We start from the raw sequence: 13,192 nt of genomic DNA, 5'->3' as shown, positions 1-13,192 counted from the left end.
ACTTCATTTTTTTCTGAGCTGGTCTTTTTAGTCTCTGAGTCTTCAACGAAGCTCAAAGCCATCTGGATCACAGCATAATTGAATGCAAAAAAATGAAATCAGGTTATGGCTTTGAAACATGCACACATAAATAAGCCCATGTATTCTAGAAAGTAAGACAAAATTACACACACACCCCCCTGTGCTGCCCCCCCTCCCCCAGCCCCTGCTCCCTTGGCAAGATGCAGGCTATATCCAATTTTCTAAATGCTCCAAATTATACAGTTATCTCATTAGATGTACAGGCCATTTTCCTAGTGTGCATTTCTGCAGGGTCAGAAGATCTCCACAAAGACCCCTTCAAACTAAAATACTAGGTTAGAACTATGGTTTATATTGATATTTGTCGGTTATTGTGACTTCTTTTCTTTCCCTCTCAATTGCATCATACCCTAAAACTGGTGGTAAGTGAGAGAATTGCATGCTCGAATTTGTTTTTCTCAGCTTCAAGTCTGAAGTGCATCAGTTCATGATGTTGAAACTTTTTTCCAAGTCCTCATCCATGTTCACAACTTTTTTCGTATCCTCCATTTAGTTTTTCCTGCTGCCCATTTCTGGATTTGTAGTTCTGTTTTTTTTTTTAACTGCGTTTGAGTTTTTGGGTTCAGTCTGTTCTGTTTCTGTACTGGGGATGTTACAGGAGTTGGCCAGAACTCTTGGCCAGCAAGCTCAGATTCTGTTTAGGTTTGAACTAGCTGTCTTTTTTCTAGAACTGTATGACTTATGATGAGGACCCTTGCCAAGCCACAGTCTGTATCAGGGTTATTGATGGACTTGCATGTCCCACGGCAGATGGCCAAGTGTAAATATTGAACTGATCTCAACATAAGTATTCAAGCAAAGATACGTCAACAGGGATGATATGGGTGAGCGATCTGGAACCATTCTAGCCAGTGCAGTATTGGACTAAAAATTCTCTTGGGTTTTTCTTTTCTGCATTCCACTTGGCCTTCCCACAGTTAGCAATTCTTACTGGATCATAGATCCCAATTTTCACTTTGGTCTATACCCCAGAGTGATTTCTTCCTGATGCAGGCATATCTCTGTGGAAGATGCTTGCAAGCATATTTTGCATTGGGATGGGAGGAATGATAATATCTCTGACTTTGTGCTCAGTTATATTTTGAAAGTTGGGATTTCCTACAAAATATGGTGAGGTTCTTTTATGTAAGCAGGTTTTCTCTATATGTCAGTCTTGTCCATCACCCAAAATAGTTTGGCCCTTTGAATGAAACTCACTTAGTAAGTGTTTCTTTTGCTTATTTGTATTTACTTTAGAAATGGAGTATTCAAAAAGGCCTGAAATTATATCTTTTTGGTCAGTCACAGCAGGAATATTTAATCCATAACTAATACAAGATGTTGGGATTTAGGGGAAGTATAGTGTGCAAACATTTTTAATTAATGTGTGTATGTTTTCCTTGATTGGAACAATATCTTGACTTAATTTGGATTGATTTAAGTTTATGTACCTTAATACAGTGTCCATGCAAATATTAAATTTATTTTAATGGAATCTTTCAATAGATGAACTTTTCTCTGCTATGGCACAGTCTGAACATATATTAGCTGAATATACAGAAGCTTCCCCATTGTAAAGTGGTTTTGAAAACTGGGTGCACTTGACTTGAACAATATTCCTTAAAGGTTATTCTCCTTTTAAGATCCAGTCTGCAACTCTGCATTTGTTGGGAGGTTAGGTTGGTAGCAGTTTTTGTTTAAGACTTGAGCTTAGACTAAGAATAAACTAATTAAGCACATTCTTTGTTTAGTTTAGTTTAGCGATACAGCACTGAAAGAGGCCCTTCGGCCCACCGAGTCTGTGCCGACCATCTACCATCCATTTATACTCATCCTACACTAATCCCATATTCCTACCACATCCCCACCTGTCCCTATATTTCCCTACCACCTACCTATACTAGGGACAATTTGCAATGGCCAATTTACCTACCAACCTGCAAGTCTTTTGGCTTGTGGGAGGAAACCGAAGCACCCGGAGGAAACCCACGCAGACACAGGGAGAACTTGCAAACTCCACACAGGCAGTACCCAGAATTGAACCCGGGTCGCTGGAGCTGTGAGCCTGCGGTGCTAACCACTGTGCCACTTTGCTCCTTGACTCTTTTTTAACTTGTGAATTTTGCTTGCCTGCTGAGTTAAAAGGAGTGTACTGTACACTCTGACTTCTTCCCCCAGGGCTGGAATTAGGTTTGCTTAAATACTACATCAGACTTTGAAACAACCAAAAATTAGTGGAATTGTACCAGTAAATCAGTTTTCCCAGGTGATCTAAACTGCATTTTAATCTGCCATGAACATCCTGATACAGAAAATTGCCTGGTCACAGTGTCCTATCAAAAGTCATATAGTTCACTGTTAATTTAGAATCTACTTAAGCAAACTCTGGGGTTAAGCAGCAGGTGGTAGAGGGAAGAAACTCTATACTCTCTGTGTACTTGTTTCAATTCCTGATGCGTCTCTTGATATACATAAACTGTGTATATATTTTCACTATCTTCTGCGACACTGACGTCTGGTTGTCTGACTGGTCTTAGTTTTCTTTGTACACTGTTTTACAAATGCGTCCTTACCAGTGACTGAGACCTGTGACCACTGGTGTGTTGCTGGTGTTTCGCGACTGTTGGTTTGTGGTTTGACTTTTTTTGGTCTTCCCAGTCACTTGTGCGCTGATGGTGGCTTTCTCTCCATGCCTCAAGGTACAGACGGAGTAATGGCACTTTCACGGCCCTGGAAATGTTGCCATTAGTCCTGGTGCGTGCTGTCAGGTGGCTGCGTTGCGATAAATCTCCATACTTGCTTCATGTATACCAGACACCTTGTGGGATCCTGCTTAACCTAGTGGACACAATACAGGGCTTGTCCAAAAATAAAACTTATAGGTCTTTGTTGCCTAACCAGTTAATGGCCCATTGTTTCTTGGGTTAAAAGAAATTTGGGCTGCCCATTAGCAATGGTTCTTTGTCAAATGTCAGTTTTTTAAAAAACCTCTTTGCCACTTCAAGTTGTACTGATCAGTTATTGAAGCCAGAGTTTTTGAAGGATAACAGCACAGACTTTTTTCTCTTCCCTAAGTGTATTTGAATTACTACATGGGCATATTTTGGAAGAACAGGATTGCCAGCAGCAGAGGGTATACATCAAATTTGAAAAAATGAAGACACCTAGAAATCATATATCTTTTCATTACCATTTTGGAAAAATAGAAATGAAATCTGTACCACTGTAAGAACATAAGAACTAGGAGTAGGCAATTCAGCCATTTGAGCCTGCTTCGCCAATCAATACGATCATGGCTGATCTCATCTCAGCCTCAACTCCACTTTCCTGCCCGTTCTCCATAACCCTTCAAACCTTTACTAATTAAAAATCTGTCCATCTCCTCAAATTTAATCAATGTCCCGGCATCCACCGCACTCTGGGGTAGTGAATTCCACAGACTCACGACCTTTCGAGAGAAGTAATTTCTCCTCATCAACCAGCCATTGCATTTTTTTTTTAAATCAATAAAAATCGGCTAAGTATTGCAATATGTTCATAAACCAAGTTCTAGGTGTTGGACTGCTTTCTTTTTCTAGTTCATCTAGTTACTTTAAACATCAATGCAAACATATGCAGTCATAACAATGGATGATCAGGTCTTTATTGAGATTCCATACTACATGATCCACTATATGTGCTCAAGTCTTTATAGAGACATCATACCTCTCATACTGGAATCACAAAGTGACGCACCTGAACAAATTCAGAATTGAGTACAGCGTGTAGTGGTTCACTACACGTCTTATACTAATTCTAGCTTTGATCTCTACCTGCATTACATACTGTCACTAAATTGTAGTACGTCAAAGGTATATGCAAGTGACAGTATAATAACAGCATGGAGCCAACAAAATGCTCTAAACTCTTAATCTCTTCTAAGCATTCTGCTACCATGGTTAAACTCCATGGTTTATTGTCGCCTCAAACTCTTCCCATCACTGTACCATAAACACAAGCAACCAAATTAATGTATTCCAGACCATTACAGACATGGATTTTACGGCCTCCCCGTCCTGCCCTGAGGCGGGAGGCACAGAGTATCGTGATGGGTGGTGGTCAGGGTGGAGGGCCCCTCGCCCAGTGACCTTTCCAGGGCTGGGATAGGCCAATTGAGGCCCTTAAGTGAGGGCCTCCACTCTCCCTCTGGGCTTTGTGTGGGGGGATTCCTGGCCCATGGGGGACCCCCACTGGGAACAACTTTATCCCCCGAATCCCCCTGCCCCTGAACTGAACGACCACTCCCACATTAACCACCCCCCCCCCAAACCACCGCCAGGGCCTTCAGGACTGGCCCTGGCAACCCTGCCTCAGCTGCTTCTGTTCCAGGGTTCCGGTGCTGGGTCTGGTTTCAAGGCCTCTGCAGTACTGGCAGTGGTCACCGCTCCCGGTGGTGCTGCCATTACTGCTGAGCTACCAGCCCTCTGATTGGCCAGCAGCTCTTGGAGGCAGGATCCCCATCTTTAAAGGGACGGGGACCCTACCTTATAAAAGTTTGAATCAAAAAGACTGGAGGATCGTTTCAGAGGTGGGGGGCACAAAAAAAAGGCAGAGGCAAGGTTCCCCCAGCCATTTTGGCCAGGCGCCGTGAGCCCTGCCTCCAGCACAAAATCCAGCCTGGAATGTGTGAAATTCACTCACCCATCAGCCCCTTATTTGAGAAGACATTCTTGCCCTAGGCCTACTTACATAATGCGTCCCATGCTCAGCAGAAGGCAGTTTTAGCTTATTGTGTGCCGATCCTGCAGACAGCCCTGGTTTTAGTCATTACTGCACAGAAGGAGGTCTTTAGGCCCATTGAGTCCCTGTCTGCTCTCTGTCGAGCAATCCAATCAGTCCCATTCCCCAGCTCTATCCCCATAGCCCTGCAAGTTTATTTCCCTCAAGTGCACATCCAATTTCCTTTTGAAATCATTCGTTGTATCCGCTTCCACCCCCACACAGGCAGTGTGTTCCTGGTCATTACCACTTGCTGTGCAAAAAAAAAAAAGTTCTTCCTTGCAGCACCCTGCATCTCTTGCTCAAAACCTTAAATCTTGAAGGACTCTGGTAATGTGAGCCCTTATTCCCACATAGGGTATGTTTACAATAATAAAAACAAGAAAGTGCTGGAAATACTCGGACCAGGCTGCATCTGTGGAGAGCGAAGCAGAATTAATGTTTCAGGTCTGTGACCTTTCATCAGAACAGTGATGAAAGGTCACAGACATGAAACGTTAACTCTGCTTCTCTCTCCACAGATGCTGCCTGACCTGCTGAGTATTTCCAGCACGTTTTTAATTCAGATTTCCAGCATCAGTATTTTGCTTTTATATTCGGGTATATTTACACTCCTTTTATGTTGTCTTAATATTTCGTATAATTATATATATATATATATATATTATTACTCAATTCCATAAAGTATGCTTTACTGCCCCTTTTTGTCCTTTATCTGCTACGACAGTTGAGTAGAATTATTGCTACAAAACATGTCCCTTGCTTGAATGTATATGATCCATCCGTCCCAGTCCTTTTTCTTGCAAAGTGCAATTTTATGGTGCTGCAAACTTTCTGTAAGCATTTAAAAAAAAAAATGAATCCCATTCAGTTAAATATATATGAGGCTAGTTTTCTCCTCTGGTCACTAAGTATAAATTTGAGGCTGTTTTTAGTCTAGTGGCAACCAGGTACCAAGTCTTGATTTGAACGTATTACAAGACTCTTGCTCTGCCTGTCAGTTTTACCTCCTGCAATTAAAACACATGTTTGTTCAGGTCAACAAAAACCAGGAAAAAGAACATTGAGCAGGATTCCACAATCAGATGTTGGTTTACGTCTTCTCATTGGTCTATGAGAGTGAACCACTGGAACTTGGGGACAAGATGAACATGTAACTTGCACAATCTGTCCACTATAGTTGCAGTATTTCATGACAAGCCTCAAAATGTTAACCAACCATGTAATAACATTTTTTGCCATTTGAATGTAATGATTTAGAGACTAACTCCATGAGCAATTACATCGTTGAAGTATATCTATGAACAGACAAAGTCAAGTCAACTGGTGCTAGCACATTTACCATTATGTCTGGTACTAATGTCTAATGTCTTTTTCCTTTATCCTTTTCTCTTCCCCTTTCCCCTTCACGATCTGACTATCCAACGGAGGCAGATGACGAGCCAGTTTCTGGACCAATGTGAGTATGGCATTAATACATATATTTTAAATTTTGTACTCCTCAAAATGACTTGTTGATTTGCAGAACAAACTGCACTGAGCACTTGCAGGTCAGGTTTAGCATGGGTTAGAAGTGGAGTAAACCTTCCTCTACCCTGCCTCAACACTGCACTTCAACTGCCACCCTGACTGAGGTTGCCAGTTCAGTGCCAAATTGAAGACCGTTTTATTTTGAGGGCCCATGTCCACGAGGTACTGAGTTGAAATTGTTCAATCTCAGTCCCCAAAGGACCAATACAAGTACCAGGTTGGCAAGTGGTTAACTACTCCATCAGTCTGAGCTGGATATATATACTATGCTGCCCAAAATTATGCTGTGTTTTTAACAGTTTTCTTACTGTCCATTCTGTTGAGTTTATATAGGATTGTCACATTTTATTGGAGATATGATAGGATATTGTCATATATCCTTTACCTCTAATGCAAGTTCAAGGGCTAGGATACATTGAAAACATCTGGTTAACACTCTTTATTACACAAGTCAATTAGATAATAAAACACAACTTCTTACATGCAGTGTATGAGAGAGAGATACCAATCATACTCGCACACTTTAGGAGATTCGAAGTCTACCATCTTAACTGTTTATGCTAGCTTCAGTAAGATTTGATCAAAAGTTCCCAGGAGCTCCAATGTTTTTTTTCTAGCTTTCATACTGTAGGACAAACGTGTATATGCTGTTGATACAGCCGCTATCATGAGGGTTAAGGTTAGCTGTTAACTGTTTGTCATGCGTGCCTTTGATGTCTTGGCTCTTCTGATCTTCATTGCAGTAGAATCCATTTACACAGAGTCCATTCAGCAATTGATATTCCTTTCTCACGCCCGCTATCCCCTGCCCCTGTCGCCACTGTTAAAAGCCTGTCTGGTACATCAGTGTGTCTTTGTACAGTGTGTTTTAACCAACAACCCTGTAGTACTCTAGCTCTATAAGATAATTCTATGAGGCCAATTAGCTTCTATTATTCTTGCACATACATAGGATTATCTTTTTCTCGAAAGTGGGTGAAAATCCAACCAACAAATAAATGAACAAAATTTTCTTACCTAAATTGGCTTTGGGGAGAATAAATGAATTGTTCCCTTTTTTGAATAATAAAAGTACAATTTAGAGTCTAGTCTGCCTGCACTTGGTACCACACAATCCTGCCATATAGTGAACAATGAATTCCTTTTCTTTACATTGCACTGACTGGCTTATTGCCAAAGACTGACTATGTATTTGAAGCACTGCTTTGGGCTAGTTGCTTTTCACTATGTTTGTGGCTCCAGTCAACCTCCTACTGTACACTGTTGGTATTGGCAGGCTAGTAGTGGTCATAGTGTATTGGGGGCAATTTGAATGTTAGCATAGCTCTATGTTGCAGCCAATTTGCCGATAATTAATATCATTTAAAATGGGTTTTTAAATGTAATAGTAGTAACCTGTAGGCTAGCCTGGCCCATATCCAGTTCCATTGGCGTTGTCCAATGTACAATATTGACACATGCATAAATGTTAGCTATTCCATTTTGTATCTGGGATTCTCTAGAGTTGCAGTGGCTGATTTTAAATTTCACCGCTGTTCTAATACGATTAGTGCAGGATAGTGTGATGGTGAAGCACCCTGGAGAATGGGTGGCAGCAGTGAGTATAGTTGCCTGATCTCGAGGAACTGCTGTGGTAAGGTGTGGAGCAGAGGCCGTGCATCACATTGATGGGGAATGGGGGTGGTTAGAAACAGTGGAGTAAGAGTTGCCCTTGGGCTATGGCACAATGAGCAATGGAGGCCTGGCTGCAGATTGCCTACTGCTTCAGTTGGGAAAGGAAAAAAATACATCTTGTGCCAGTTATTAACTTAAAGTCTAAAAGATTCAGCATTTCCCAATCATTAATCATCTGAAATCTTTACATACGAACATACGAATTAGGAACAGGAGTAGGCCAGTCGGCCCTTCGAGCCTGCTCCGCCATTCAATAAGCTCATGGCTGAACTGATTACTCCACATTTCCACCTACCCTGATAACCTTCCACCCATTATCAAGAATCTATCTACATCTGCCTTAAAAATATTCAAAGACTTTGCTTCTACTGACTTTTGAGGAAGCAAATTCCAAAGACTCACTTCCCTCTGAGAAAAAATTTCTCCTCATCTGTCTTAAATGGGCGACCCTTATTTTTAAACAGTGACCCTAGTTCTAGATCCTCCCACAAGGGGAAACATCCTTTCCACATCCACCTCTCAAGATCCCTCAGGATCTTTTATGTTTCATTCAAGTTGCCTCTTACTCTTAATTCCAGCGGATACAAGCCTAGCCTACCCAGTCTTTCCTCATAAGACAGCCCGCCATTACAGGTATTAGTCTAGTAATCCTTCTCTGTACTGCATCCAACGCATTTACATCCTTCCTTAAATAAGGAGACCAGTACTGCAGATGTGGTCTCACCAATGCCCTGTATAGCTGAAGCATAACCTAATTACTTTCAATTCCCCTCACAATAAATGATAACATTCTATTAGCTTTCCTAATTATGTGCTTTATCTTTTGTGATTCATGCACTAGGACACCCAGATCCCTCTGCATCTCCGAGCTCGGCAATCTCTCACCATTTAGATTATATGCTTTTATTATTTCTTCCTGCCAAAGTGGACAATTTCTCAATTTCCCACTTTATACTCCATTTGCTAGGTCTTTGCCCACTCACTTAACCTATCTGTATCCCTTTGTAGCCCCCTTATATCCCCTTCACAAGTTACTTTCCTACCTATTAGCAAATTTAGCAACCATACCTTAAGTCCCTTCATCTAAGTCATTTATATAAATTATATACAAGGCCCCAGTACACATCCCTGTGGCACACCACTCGTTACACCTTGCCAACCAGAAAATTACCCATTTATGCCTACTCTGTTAACTAGATGTTTAGATGAAAATAAGTAAAATTTGGACAGTTAATTGTAAATGACCAATTACTAAGATGTACATTAATAATACTTAGCTTGTTGAAGTTCTGAGCTCCCCTAGGTTTGCTCTGGTTATGTGTGGTAGAGTGGTTGTATTGCTGACTTTTACAAGTTCAACAGTCCCGTCTCAGCAAAATGTCTCTGCTCCATCAAAATACCCACCTGTACTTTTGGGCCGGTGAATTGGGGCGTGCTATGGGAAGCTGAAATCTTTTTCTCAAAATGCTCAAGAACAATGGATTAAATAAACTTGTTTGATTTAAGATCTCCATTTATTTTTATTCTGCAATGTTAGATTATTTCACATCAAGTCTGCGTTCAATATAAGTACCTTAAGTAGCTGTTAACTTGCAGGATTTTTTTTGTGTAATTTCAAACAGGAAAACCAATTCCACAAATAATCATAAGGATAAGAACTTGCGTCAGAGGAACACCAACTAAACCTTGGTTGTCAGGTAAGTTCCATTTGTCTCAAATTTTCTTCATGATTTTATGCCTGGCATTATTGCACATTTGTTGGGCTTAATGTTTCAGAGAGCAAACTGCATACATTACCTTTGCTTTCCAATCACTTAGAAAAGAATTCAGCATTCTGTTGCCATTTGTCAGTCCATGCCAATGTCAAGAAAAAGAGCCCGTTTTATTATTGTCAGCCAATCTTTTTTTAGCTTGCTTGAATTAATGCAGTTTGCTACATGACTGTTTTAAACCTTCACATTTCATGGTGTGGAAGTATTTGACTGCTGAGGCAACTGTTGGCACACATGGAAAGTGAAAACAGCAACAGATTTAAAGCAAACAAACACTTAAGAATTCTCAAACAGAAAGTGTGGAATGAGAGCAGGCTTTTTGGTCCAAAAGTGACAGTGTGTAAGTTGCACAACCCTTGGGTTTCCCCCATAATTCTTTTAATTGCATCACGAGTTCCAAGACTATAAATCTCTGATATTTCTCTAGGCCTCTTTCAGAAGTGAAACAAGAATGCTAACTTCAACAATGGAGTTTTCATTAATTTACTGTAACCACTTGCATTCCACAGATAATGTCTTATTTGCTGCAACATAAGAATTATATCATTGTAAAAGCCATTATTTGATCAAATTAACTAACAAAGTTAAATGATTTTGGTTAGTGGCTGTTCTATGTACCTATTGCACCTTGAGAACTGTTTCCCAATCTCTAGTCCACTTAAGACTAGTTCGCAGGCAGCTATTCCTTGAATAACCTGCTGATGTCTTAATTATCAATTCCTTTCAGCATTTGGAAGAGCTGGATCATGACCCTTCTTGGTCATCTTTTCTTCAAATGAAAGCTCCTTCCACCAATTCTCCTCATGTTCCAGCTTGCTCTGAGTCCGAATCCAAGCCATCAATTTAGATTGTGATGATAAGCTGCCCAAAATTGTGGCATTCCAAATGTGGCGCCCATCGATAAGGTGTGAGGTGGAGTTTGCTGAATTAAAGCCACTGAGATCACCACTGCCTGTTGCTGGTGGGATGAGAATGTAGGAATCGTAACTGGATGCGTTTAAAAGAGGCACATCGCAACTGAGCATCATACAGTTGCTATCTAAATTTACTTAATCGGAATGATCAAAGCAGAGCCCACTTTTTGGAAGGTTTAATGTCTTGCAAATGCGAATGTTCATACCTGCATTGCTTAAAAACTGAAATCAAAAAAAGTCAAGTAATCCTTGAAATGCAGAACTTGTCCTCTGGGTGACAGTTTTCTGCATTACTTCTGAAATTGCTTTCTGATGTCAATCACAGATGATGTTCAGCACTCGTAAAATCCACAGCTCCCAGCCATAGCCTCGTGATGCCGTGCAGAGTTTATTTATTTTATTTTTAGAGATACAGCACTGAAACACTCCCTTCGGCCCACCGAGTCTGTGCCGACCAACAACCACCCATTGATTATAATCCTACATTAACCCCATATTCTCTACCACATCCCCACCATTCTCCTACCACCTACCTACACTAGGGGCGATTTACAATGGCCAATTTACCTATCAACCTGCAAGTCTTTGGCTGTGGGAGGAAACCGGAGCACCCGGCGGAAACCCACGCAGACACAGGGAGAACTTGCAAAGTCTGCACAGGCAGTACCCAGAACTGAACCTGGGTCGCTGGAGCTGTGAGGCTGTGGTGCTAACCACTGCACCATTGTGCTGCCCAAATAGTTCCGGAAGAACTATTCTTGCAGCAATATTTATCCCAGTTTCTATCTTAGTAATTAGCTGTGCAGTATAAATAGACAAATTAGAGTGAAATTCCTCAGCAATCAAATCAAGATGATCCCTTAACTATCCATTGTTGTGCCAATCCTGATCACCTATGTTTGCTGTAGCATATGCCATTTACATTTCCAGCAAATTGTAACGTAAATCCGCCACTGGTGATTTACAAGTGTATTACGAATTTAAAGTGTTGGCCACTGATAGCCTCATTGCAATGAATTCCATTCCATTGTTCCCAGAATATACAATCTGCCCGAATGTGGGGTCCAGACAGTTGTGACATGTTTATATATGAATGTTCAAATACATATTAGTTTTTTTTGTTACTGACAAAAGCACCTGTACTTCTAACTATTTGCTAAAATAGTCTGGTCTCAGATCTTGCCCAGATTTGAAAGCTTGCCTTATGCTTGTAATGACATAGATTTTTTTTGAAATTTTAAACCAGTAAGTTTCTGTTGACTGTGCAAAGTCATGGTAAATTCACTGTGGTACACTTTCAAAAGAATAATTGTTTTTTTTTTAATCTTAACAGAACTTTGGATTTCTGAAGAACATGTCATTATCAGATGGCCTGGGTTTCAGTCAAGGACCCTTGCAATTATGTTGGTCTGAATGGGATGGGTTTTAACTTCCCTGGTGTCTAAGCAGGAATAAGATGACTGTGAAGCATGTTTTGCCTTATCCAATCTCTCCTAAAGAATAAAGTATTAAGAAGATCGCTTTGCAAATTTAATTCTGATTATTTCAAATTGATAGGGTGTACTTTGGGCGCTTAATGTGCTATTTATTGATGTTTGAATTTTGTTTTTCCCTCGATCCTTACCCTTTACCCTGTGATTCAGTTCCTGTGGACAAATCATGCATGCAGTGTTTATTATTCCTGGTATGCTCATTTATATATGGTTCATCATGTGGCACTCTAACTCCATGAGTCCTTTCATTCTGTCCCTGAATACCTGCTAATAAAACTGTCACTCAAATGGTGTTTATGAATTTGTATATATTACAGATTTTAGTGCCAGGTAAATCAGAACATATAAAGAAATAAAGTATATCCTATTGCACTGATCTGGTAGAGGGTAATGCTAAAATATCTAGCTCTTCCACTGAATGCCATTTCGTAAGCCTGTTCCTGATGTCACATTTTTACATATTATGGCATGATAGTATCCTATGCAAGCTTGAAGGAGCAATTTATTATCAGTTTCTTCTTTTTCTTTTACTGGTCAGAAATTTGCCCTATGTTTTGTTTGGACACAGAGCTGTAATGTTGTGTTTTTTCCTTTCAATAATAATTGTGGTGTGTAAATGCATGAGATTGCACATTTACCTGTGGTTATTATCATTAATCTAACTCCATGTACAGTATGTTGACCCACTGTGATTTTAAAAAATAAAGAATGACATTGAACGTTATTTGAGATTTGTTGAGGGGAAAAAATGAGGACATCACATTTGAATGCGTGGTGTTTCCTTTAAGAAACGGAAAAAGGATCCTTGGGTATTCACTATAATGCTGTTTTATAACTAGCCAGTACCACAGCTGGCATTTCAGTGTACCCTAACCTTCATAGTATCCAAGGTAACAAATTGCCTTATTATGAAGTGGTCACAATGACCTAAAAGCATTACCAAATATCATCATCCTAAGGCTAAAATTAGTCTCTTGATTTGATCCAACCA

General features: G+C 40.3%; 1 protein-coding gene across 1 annotated transcript in view; it reads left to right on the top strand.

The window, feature by feature from the left end:
* Positions 1-12,925, top strand: part of LOC137350641 (neuroplastin-like) — an 83,993-nt gene extending 71,068 nt beyond the window's left edge. The window contains exons 6-8 of the mRNA XM_068015423.1: positions 6,253-6,277; positions 9,645-9,719; positions 12,042-12,925. Of these exons, the coding sequence (XP_067871524.1) occupies positions 6,253-6,277; positions 9,645-9,705 (86 nt within the window). The 3' untranslated portion in view covers positions 9,706-9,719; positions 12,042-12,925. The remainder of the gene's footprint in view (positions 1-6,252; positions 6,278-9,644; positions 9,720-12,041) is intronic.
* The last annotated feature ends 267 nt before the right edge of the window (positions 12,926-13,192 follow it).

This window comes from Heterodontus francisci, chromosome 35 (assembly GCF_036365525.1).
Source record: "Heterodontus francisci isolate sHetFra1 chromosome 35, sHetFra1.hap1, whole genome shotgun sequence".
NCBI lineage: Eukaryota > Metazoa > Chordata > Chondrichthyes > Heterodontiformes > Heterodontidae > Heterodontus > Heterodontus francisci.
This window is presented reverse-complemented; position numbering and strand designations above follow the sequence as displayed.